The sequence below is a fragment of the Aplysia californica genome, unplaced genomic scaffold, assembly GCF_000002075.1.
Source record: "Aplysia californica isolate F4 #8 unplaced genomic scaffold, AplCal3.0 scaffold00744, whole genome shotgun sequence".
Classification (NCBI taxonomy): Eukaryota; Metazoa; Mollusca; class Gastropoda; order Aplysiida; family Aplysiidae; genus Aplysia; species Aplysia californica.
Genome location: NW_004798014.1, coordinates 310,799 through 321,058, shown reverse-complemented (window position 1 = coordinate 321,058; position 10,260 = coordinate 310,799). Strand labels below are relative to the sequence as shown.

The window sequence follows — 10,260 nt, the reverse complement described above, 5'->3', positions numbered from 1 at the left end:
GTCTGGTGTCAGACTAGTCAGAGGTAGAACTAGCGAGGAAATTGCCACAAAAAAGTGGAGAGTTCCAAAGAAGCAGTGACCTTGGATGTCGCAAGTTTACATGTTTTGTTTTGTTTTGTTTTACTAAGAGTTTTTTCTGCCACTTGCAGCACAGTTAGGTCGTAAAAGGGCCAAAGATTAGAGATGTTACAAGAGAGTAACATTATAAAAAAGGAGGAGGAGAGATAAGGATGATAGATGTTTAATCGGAAAGAAGGAACAAACCACACCAGAGCATCCGCCAACCACCCACACAAATGTACATGTGTTGTGCTGTAGATCGTTGTTCAGTAGAACACACACAGAAAGGAGTCATGAGACGTGTTGAGCCCAAAACCACAAATTCTATAAGAATGGCGCCAAAAGGGAAGAAACATGTTCATTATTTTGACGAGCACCTGATGTCCCTCTGATGCCACTATATATATATAGAGAGAGAGAGATTCTATATATATATAAAATAATTATATTTCAAAATCATTTGTTTAGTAAAAGTAAAAGAAGGAAAATTCCTTTCGCTTCAGCAAAACAAATGATCAAATGTCTCACAAAGAAATCTTTTTTCCCTAATTAAGAAAATCCAGCAAGCTAAAAAAAGGAAACGAGGCAAACGGAAACAAAAAAACCCAGAAAATTCTACCAGCATCACACTCACAGTCACACTCACAGTCACACTCGCAGTCACACTCGCAGTCACACAGTCAGTCACACAGTCACACACTCACAGTCACACAGTCAGTCACACAGTCAGTCACACAGTCAGCCACACAGTCAGTCACACAGTCACAGTCACACACAGTCAGCCACACAGTCACACTTCTCAACTCAGACAGAAATGAACTTCACCATAACAGAGAGGGAATTACAATTCTTCAAAATCATTTGTTTCTGCTCCCCCACAGAGTTGAGCGAGAACTCACAGCTCCCTCTTGTCATCCCCACCCAACCTGCTCACAGCTCCCTCTTCTCCTCCCCACCCAACCTGCTCACAGCTCCCTCTTCCTGTCCCCACCCAACCTGCTCACAGCTCCCTCCTCTCCTCCCCACCCAACCTGCTCACTGCTCCCTCTTCTTGTCCCCACCCAACCTGGTTGGATCTAACAGAAAGTCCAGTTTACGTTTAAGTAAGAGTTTTATGGCACTTGTAACACAAGAAGTGCCGAGCCAACAGAAAAGAAGGACAGTACTTCCCCCCAGGGGGAGATAACCAGTGACACCCAGCTCAGTCTGAGGTCAGCGAGACTCCGGTGAATCAGCACCGACCACAAAAGTCGGGCGTCATTCGAGACCTGTGTGGGACTTGCAGACGTAGAGAGCCAGACCCCACACATTCCCTCACGGAACCCGCACAACCAAAGACACTGGACCGTAGCAACCCACCCTCCAACTTCCCACAGTTTCCTGCGACACGTGTTTGACTCATCTGTTTGGCCGATCTCGGATGTTACAAAACGTAGTCCTTTTGGGAACGTTTCTGTCCTCTGTCAATATTAAAGTTGTTATGAAAGTTGTATAGGAGATAATCATGAAAATGATGATCATAAAACAAATAGTAATAATCATTATTATTTTTATTATTGAGCAGTGGCTCTGTAAAATAAACAAGCCAAAAATTGTTTACATAATTATCTGCACCCAGCCTCATTTTCCAAAGAATTGAAAAATATGTTGAAATTGTACAAAATTTCTAGAAATTATTAAAATATAAAAAATATGTAGCTCTCTAGATCTATAGCACACCTGTACCAATGACGATCACATTTCCAAAAGCATGAGAAATAAAAGACATAAATGACAGGCTCAATGCCACACGTAGAAACAGACACCTGCATAGGAAAGTTGTGCAACTTCATTCTTTGCTCACGACAAACATACCATAGGCCTACCACTGTGACAAACATACCATAGGCCTACCACTGTGACAAACATACCATAGGCCTACCACTGTGACAAACATACCATAGGCCTACCTACCACTGTGACAAACATACAATAGGCCTACCTACCACTGTGACAAACATACCATTGGCCTACCTACCACTGTGACAAACATTCCATAGGCCTACCACTGTGACAAACATACCATTGGCCTACCATTGATCGACAAACATACCCTTTTCACCACTAACACGGGAGAATTTCTTCAACTCCATCCTTTCCACTCAAAGAGCAAAACGATATCACAGATCAACAAAATGTTTGGAATCTACTCGCCACACATACTGGCCACACATACTGGCCACACATACTCACCACACATACTGGCCACACATACTCACCACACATACTGGCCACACATACTCACCACACATACTGGCCACACATACTGGCCACACATACTGGCCACACATACTGGCCACACATACTTGCCTATAACAAGAGGGGTTCAGATACCGTAACAAACAACATTTACTGTCAGACAAGTGCTGGTTTTCACGCATGCTGTGAGGCCCCTCCAGCAATTCTCTCCGCACTGTACACGCCACCGACATAAATGGGTCGATTTTGGAGTGAAAGTACACACACTGTATTATTGTAGACCAAGCTGTGTTACAGGCAAGTCTATACGGTACACAAGTTGTCATACAAACAACAGCAAACATACGTCCAGATATCCAAATATCTGGGAGAAACTGACATTGGTAATTTAATTTGATTGACGTACATGATCGACTCACACGCTCAAATACAGCAGTAGTGCCTGAGGGTAGGTCATCAGTAGTTTGGCTGGGGGGGGAAACTATTTCGAAAGACAAGAATTTTACACGGGTTTGAACCTGAACCTCATCAGGCGGGCCCCCATGGCTGCAACGTCAGGAACTGACATCAAAGTTTGGAACACGGAGCGTTCTTGAAGGTCACCGTGGCAGAGAACACGATGGTGTCCTCTCGGAACAGGACAAAGTGAATCATGAAAGGTGAGAGGTCGTCCTGCCACAGACAGGTGCTCAGCTCGTCCCCGACGTAGGTCTCGCTGCGATAGGCCGTCGACAGCTTCATGATCGGGTACAGGCAGATGTCGCCGCTGAATCGCTTCAGCTGTTTACGCCGGTTCACAGACTCTGCCGCGTCCATGCAAAACCTGGGAAGTCAGCACGAGAAATAACATCAAGAAATAACATCAAGAAGTAACATAAAGAAGTAACATCAAGAAATAACATCAAGAAGTAACATCAAGAAGTAACATCAAGAAGTAACATCAAGAAGTAACATAAAGAAGTAACATCAAGAAATAACATCAAAAAGTAACATCAAGAAGTAACATCAAGAAGTAACATCAAGAAGTAACATCAAGAAATAACATCAAGAAATAACATCAAGAACTATGGACCCAGCTGAGGAGAGGGCGACAAGTCATGGAAAGAATCCGAACGAAATTGAAGAAACCGACATTTTTCCGCCTGACGATTTTTATCAAAATATTTTTGCAAATCAACACCTTGTATGTCTTTCTAAAAACATATTTCTGAGTTGATTTTACTAAAAAATGTTCATAAAAAACCAACAACCAACAAATGTAAAAATGCAGTGTCCCGGGACACTAAAGATTTGGCAGTCACCAACATTTGGCAGGAATTTTCTCACTAATTTTACGTCCCATAGCAGGCGACCCCCACCGTCTTCAATCGCAAATATCTCCACTTCTTTTCGAGATGGAGGGATATTTTCTACCATCAAAAGAAAGACATACGAATAAAGGAATAACTCCACACAGCCAAACCTTGAGGAGCGCCTGACTCCAGCGTGTCGCGACACATTTAACACAAGACCTCGGCGACAAAACCCCAACACCTCCAGTCATGTGATTCACTTCTCTTTTATACGGTACACAAAATACACAAGACAAGACGAGATAAAATAAATAAGATAAAAATTTATCGTCCAGATGCTTCCTCAGCACAGATCGCCGGAATCAGTTCTTTGCCCAGCCCTACTAGGCAGGCCTGTAAGACCCACTAACCCGAACACTAAGCCTGATACAGAGTGCCCATGGTGGGATTGTGCCAAACGATCGCCGGTCTTGTCGCCTGAAAACTGACGAGTTTCTTTTTGAAGCGAGTTGGGCAATCAGTTTGAGCCACAATAGCCAAACTGAACCAATCTTACCAACGGGCACCCCAAATGTCCCAACATAGCTGTCCTGTACGACCCACCACAAAGACAGACCCAACATAGCTGTCCTGTACAACCCACGACCCAGGGAGACAGACCCAACATAGCTGTCCTGTACAACCCACGACCCAGGGAGACAGACCCAACATAGCTGTCCTGTACAACCCACGACCCAGGGAGACAGACCCAACATAGCTGTCCTGTACGACCCACCACAAAGACTGACCTGACATAGCTGGCCTGGTTGGTGTGTCCGTTGTGGTCCACGTCGCTGGCAGAGACCAGGGTCTTCACCTGTGGGGAGCAAATGTTGAAAAGTTCCTTTACAACCTATTCAGTATAACAATAATTATAATAATAAAAATAATAATAATGATAATAAAAATAATAACAACACACACACACACACAAACACATATACCCACCCGCACACACACCCATCCATCCACACCCCCCACACCCCGTACGACACCCCCCCCCCCCCCATCCCCCAAACACACACAGAAACCCTCCCACAGACAACTCACCCTACAAGCGTCCGAGGGCACCTGACTCAGTGTGAAGTCAATGCGCACGCGGTCGGGCGACTCCACGCTGCGGTACTTCATGCGGTGCCAGTACGGAAGTACCTGCGACCTCTTGGCCGACTTGTCCACGTACACCAGTTTCCCGTAGAACGTGGCGATTTCTTTGCCGTCCAGCGTGTTTATGAGGATCTCCCTGAAGGTCAAGGACGTCTCACCCTGGTTGATCAGCTCGATGGAAATCTGAGAATTTTAAAAACAAATTGAAAGACATTTTTTCATGTAAATGGGAGGGGGGGGGGGGTGTAATAAGAAACCGCTTGTTGAAAAGGAGTACCAGTTTCTTTACGTTGGGAAACAGTAAGAATTCCGTCAGGATGAGCCCACCAAACCACACTGCTCCGTCTGACATAGACCGATGATGACTTATCAGCCATAGCCCAGGCGCAGCGAAAAGAAATTTGTAATTACCTATGCTCCATTTCAACAACCCGGTTCCTTGAATGAAAAATCTAATGCCATATCGCAATTGGCCCCTCCAAATTAGCAGTCCTTGTATAAACTACCAGTTTAAATACATAGAAAATATTTAATCAGTTTTTTTCTATATATGATTCCTAGCTTAATTTTCCACGCTGCATTCCTTAACCTTCGACCTGTTCATGCATGCCGGAAACAACTAGGCCAAACTGCCTCTTACCGACAAAAAAGTGGGTCATTTCTGCTTTGGTGGACACATGTCCTAAGGCTGCAAGAACTATAGGTTAGGGGATACAGTGCTGCACTCCCCACATAGGGTCTGAATGTCATGTAGCTGCAGCCACAGCAAAGGAATCATTTATGTTATATTGTTATATCATTGTTATTGTTATTATCATTGTTATTGTTATTATCATCGTTATTGTTATTATTATTACATTAGAAGTTCCTCTAAAGGCCACCTATTCCAGACAATGGTCTCTACAAATGATCACATCTCTCATGTTTGTCCAAATACTTCACGGACACTGCCCTGGAGGTTCTCCCTGTCCAAGACAACCACCTTTCTCTTCCCTAATGGACGGCCGAGTACGACAATTTCAACTGTATTATTATCACTATTATCATATTACTACTACCTTCATCATTAGTGGTTTTACGACTGTTGTACTGTTGTAGAACTTTACCTTGTACGGAAAGTACTGGTATTTCCGGGCGACCTCCCAAACGCACGGGTCAAAGTAATAGTCTCCCCCGAGGACGTAAAATCCAAAGTTCTCCGACCTCAGATCTTGCAGTTCCAGAAAGTTCCCCTGGTAAAACGGCACGTTTCTGCCGGCCTCAAACATGCGGCAGATCTTCCACGGAGAAATTCCTCCTGCGGGGAAAGAAACAAGTCAAAAGCTCATCATCATCATCATCATCATCATCATCAAGTGCCAGATCTGTGACAAACATTTGCAATCATGGTTCTCCATTCATTCCTTAGCTTGGATGCTTAAAAAAAAAGCTACACATATTCCTTTCCTTTCCCCATCATCCATCTGTTTAGGCTCTCCAAAAAGAGATGCCCCGGGTCCATCCCTGCTTCCCTTGCCTTCAATTTTGCCAGTAAGAGCTTGATGTTCCAGGCCTTTGTCTATTCAGGTGTCCCAGAAACTGCAGTAAATGTTTTCCTGTTTTTTTAATCAATGAACGGCCCATATGATCTTCTTCAAAGGCTACAACAGAGAAAAAACTCTCTTGTTACACCTCCAATCCTCTGCACTTATAGCATGACTTAATTGTGTTACAATTGTGGCAACTGTTACTACTAAAACAAAGAGTCGGCAAATTAATCTGCCACTCTCGGGAAGTTCTGCGGTGAAACCATCAGCCGCCAGAAGAGCAACACTTACACACAGAGCATTGAACAATGCAAAAGTAGAAACGCAAAATTATATAAACACAAAGTCATAATAAAGGGAAGCAGTGACGGACAAGTAGAGTGGAAACAATTTCAGGTAAAAAATTCAAAAGACAACATGGAGGAACCACCACCAGTAACCAATGAATCAGTTGTCCCACCGTTCCTCCACTTGTCCCACCGTTCCTCCACTTGTCAATTGTCCCACAGTTCCTCCAATTCTCCCACCGTTCCTCCAATTCTCCCACCGTTCCTCCAATTCTCCCACAGTTCCTCCAATTGTCCCACCGTTCCTCCAATTGTCCCACAGTTCCTCCAATTGTCCCACAGTTCCTCCAATTGTCCCACCGTTCCTCCACTTGAATCAATTTTCCAAATCTCCCCACAGTTCCTGTACCTGAATCAATTGTCCAGCTGTTCCTCCACTTACCAGCTCGATCAAAGTCATCGTACGTAATCCCTGGGAAGTAGCTCTCTGCACGGAACCGCGATTCATTTATCTCCAGGCGATAGTCTGTGACTTGAGTTGCCATTGCAGAAGTGCCTGCTCAGAGAGTATTCAAAGATAATAATTATTGCTAAAAACAGAAAATAAATCATAAAAAATGAAGTTACAGGATTCGGCTTCTGTTCCTGCAAATACATTGACATGGTTTCCTCTGAGCACTGGTCACTATAGCTTATCCACTGTTATGATCAAGCTGATGCCCAAGGGCTAATGAGCATACACATCTTTTTTATTATATTCATGATGATTAGCCTAATTAGGGATTTTGGAGTCCAGTAGTACTGACCTTACAATAATAAGGTGCATGATGTGTATATATATTATAGTTTTTGTGCAAGCCCTTGCCTTATGAATTATAACGACATGACATGACATGAGAACATCTGCAGTGCTAAAATTACTGAGTTCTGGGCTCCATTCTCATCTAGTACACAAGTATCATTGTCAACAATGCAACGGTAACAAGCTGCTTTTGGTATTCAACGGTATTGCATTATTTTGAAAGTTTTCTTTAGAAGTGCAGTAAGGCAAGGCTATGCCAAGGCTGGTATTTTGGTCCAGATGACAAGTTTTGACCACTGCCACTAGATATAGTACTAGCCTTTCGACAACCAGTAGTTCAACAACACTGCATTTTAAATTCACCAAAATTAAGTTCAAGATTACTGGTGTCTGTGTGCCAGAATTTCTATCCATAATTAGTCTAGACATGTCTTATTATCTAGATCTGTAGGCCTATATTATGCTCAGTCTGGGTTGGCCTGACCAGCAGTAGCAGGTTCGGAAGCCTGACTTATGTCTAAATGATAAGAGTCTATGGGGGCGTAAAAAAAACAACACCACAGCTCTAACTCTAGGCCTACATTTTTTTTCTTTTTCAGTGTTAAGTTCAAGATTCATCTTGTTTAGAATAAGAAAATTTATTTAGGGGCAAAGAAAAACTAAAAAAGTAAAGACAGTAAAGAGAAGAAGAAGGCACAGATGTATGATACACAAATTCCGCGATTTGAATTTGGGAAATAGTACAACTTTGAGAGCAAGTTACAAATCAAACCATTGCCATATCATTAAGCAAGAAGCTGACATTGCAAACCTTAAAGTGAGGATGTGTTCACTTTCAGACCAGAAGACACGCAAGATTTGTTGAGAGCAAAGTACAAGTTGTACTCTTGTTTACTTCGGTCAAAAAAATGATTTGATAGTAATCTCCCTTGTGAAGAAGACCAACCGGTGTAGAGGTAAGAAATGTCAGCCCGCTATAGTTTGTAGCTGTACCGCTACTTAAATATTGGTAAAATCTCAGGATAACATGGATAACATACATTTCTTAGCACATAATGAGAATAATGCCTTTCGTTTTCATTACATATGTTAACTTGCGAATAGATCTCCGAATTGGTAATCCAAAGTCTCTCCTTGGAATTCATATAGGAAAAAAATATTATATACACCGTTACCATTCTTATTAAAGCTGGTCTGGCTCATTCCTGTAAAAAATTAATATTTTCATTGTTATCGATTTTTTATGATTTACGCTTCTAAAATCGCTTTTTAAAGCAAAATAAATTACAGGAATGGTCATTTAATAAATTATATTTTAAGTCTATAGATTGATTAATATTCACAGCTAACTCCAAACCAATAAAAGAAATTAATTTGCGGAAGCAGCAGTGTTGATGATAGCCTAGCAGAGGATGTTATGTGCGTGTGTTTATTATTAGCATAATGCCTTCTCTTTCTCAAGAGTGAGTCATGTGCATTGTTCACTCACTTCGAAAAAATGTGTTAGGTTGTGGAAAGTCCAGTGCGTTGCATAGTGTCCAGCTGTGTTTGTGTTAATGCTTTACAGGGCTTACTTGTAGCAAAATCGGAGAAGGAAGTATTCTTTTCTACACAACACACAACTTCAGGCTTCAGGCCAGGACTCGCAGGTGAGGTAGGAGTAGGGGGGATTTCGATGTAAAGAACTCGTCTTTGCATTGCACTCAGTACTCCGTCGAGGACTACCGCGCATGTATTTAGAACTCTGAGACTTCTGTTCCCACATGCTTCTTTAATGAAACCCGCATAGACTAGAACATTAGTTGTATTATTAGGTGTGTAAATTTTACCCTGCCGTGCCGTAAGATTCTAAGAAGTTTTCTACTGTCTACGTCTTCTTTTCTTGGATCCTACTGCTAGGCCTAGCCTTGCCCCTTGGCCTCAAGCAAGAGGCTACCACTACCAAGCTACTCCTGGATTCTACTTCTTCCTTAACTTACTTTAAAAGATTTTAATCATAGGCCTACAGCCCAGTGTATGGCCTGACAAAGTCCGTGTCTGAACAGACTCTGTGCAAGCCTACACTTTGTCAACTTTGAAAAAAGAAGCCTGCTCATGTTGCTAATGATAGGCTACTGTTACATGAGTCTCGTCTCTCACGAGCAGTGATCTCAAGCTCCTTCCCCCAGGCCCTTCCCCCAGGCCCAGGTTGACAAACCTAGATTCCTAAAAGTAGAAAAAAAACCCTTGCTTTTTAAAAAATAACAATCTTACTCTTCTTCTAGATCTAGATCTAGATCTAGATCTAGATCTAGATCTAGTGCTTCTTCATTTTTGTGCTGCTGTCTGTTTTAACATCTAGACTGCTCTAATTTTAATAAATGGCCACCTGAAACAATCAGCTGTAAGCCTTCAAATAGACACACTGCTTCTGATCCCCCCCCCCCACGCCTTTTTTTTCTGTGCGACCCTGTGAGCCGTCCCTAGTCACTAGTCCAAGAATGCCACGTTTCTCCTCAACAATAGGTGAAGTGTCTTCTGTGAAAGACAATGTTGACTGTGTATGTTCAATATGAGTGTTTTTTCCGAAGTCCACATCTTTCAAACTAAAGGTCTCCGCTATTTTTTCAAATAAAAACAGTTGACCGACGTTCTCATTTTGTATCGATGAATTGAACATGAGTCTAGGTTTCATAGCCGTCACATGTTATAGAATTTCTCCGGAAAAATAGTCTAATAAAATTACACAATTATTTTAATGACTGCTCTCAATTTATGACAATATCTTTCATCATATATATTATATGAACCGATACCTCGGTGGCTGAGGCAGCTGCCTCCACTGTAGAGTAATTGCAGTTTTTCTTTCAGATCTAGATTTATATATTTTTGTCCTTTTTTTTTTTTTGCAAACTATTTTTTTATCTCGT

The 10,260-nt window shown here is 42.2% G+C and overlaps 1 protein-coding gene across 1 annotated transcript; it reads right to left on the bottom strand.

Moving 5' to 3' along the window:
* Nucleotides 1-2,329: 2,329 nt before the first annotated feature.
* Nucleotides 2,330-8,279, bottom strand: LOC101860848. The gene is made up of 6 exons (XM_005109043.3): nt 8,163-8,279; nt 6,992-7,105; nt 5,843-6,033; nt 4,680-4,919; nt 4,379-4,446; nt 2,330-3,121 (listed from the first exon to the last, which is right to left on the bottom strand). The coding sequence occupies exons 2-6, from the start codon at nt 7,092-7,094 to the stop codon at nt 2,866-2,868; spliced, it is 858 nt and encodes a 285-aa protein (XP_005109100.1). The 5' UTR covers nt 7,095-7,105; nt 8,163-8,279; the 3' UTR covers nt 2,330-2,865.
* Between the last annotated feature and the right edge of the window lie 1,981 nt (nt 8,280-10,260).

Bases quoted from the DNA above. Each gene is read 5' to 3' on its own strand.
- LOC101860848 (XM_005109043.3), bottom strand. From the start codon at position 7,094: ATGGCAACTCAAGTCACAGACTATCGCCTGGAGATAAATGAATCGCGG. The intron at 4,447-4,679 runs GTGAGTTGTCTG...TGCTCCCCACAG, and splicing joins TGCCCTCGGACGCTTGTAGG to GTGAAGACCCTGGTCTCTGC. The intron at 3,122-4,378 runs GTCAGTCTTTGT...CTGACTTCCCAG, and splicing joins AACCAGGCCAGCTATGTCAG to GTTTTGCATGGACGCGGCAG.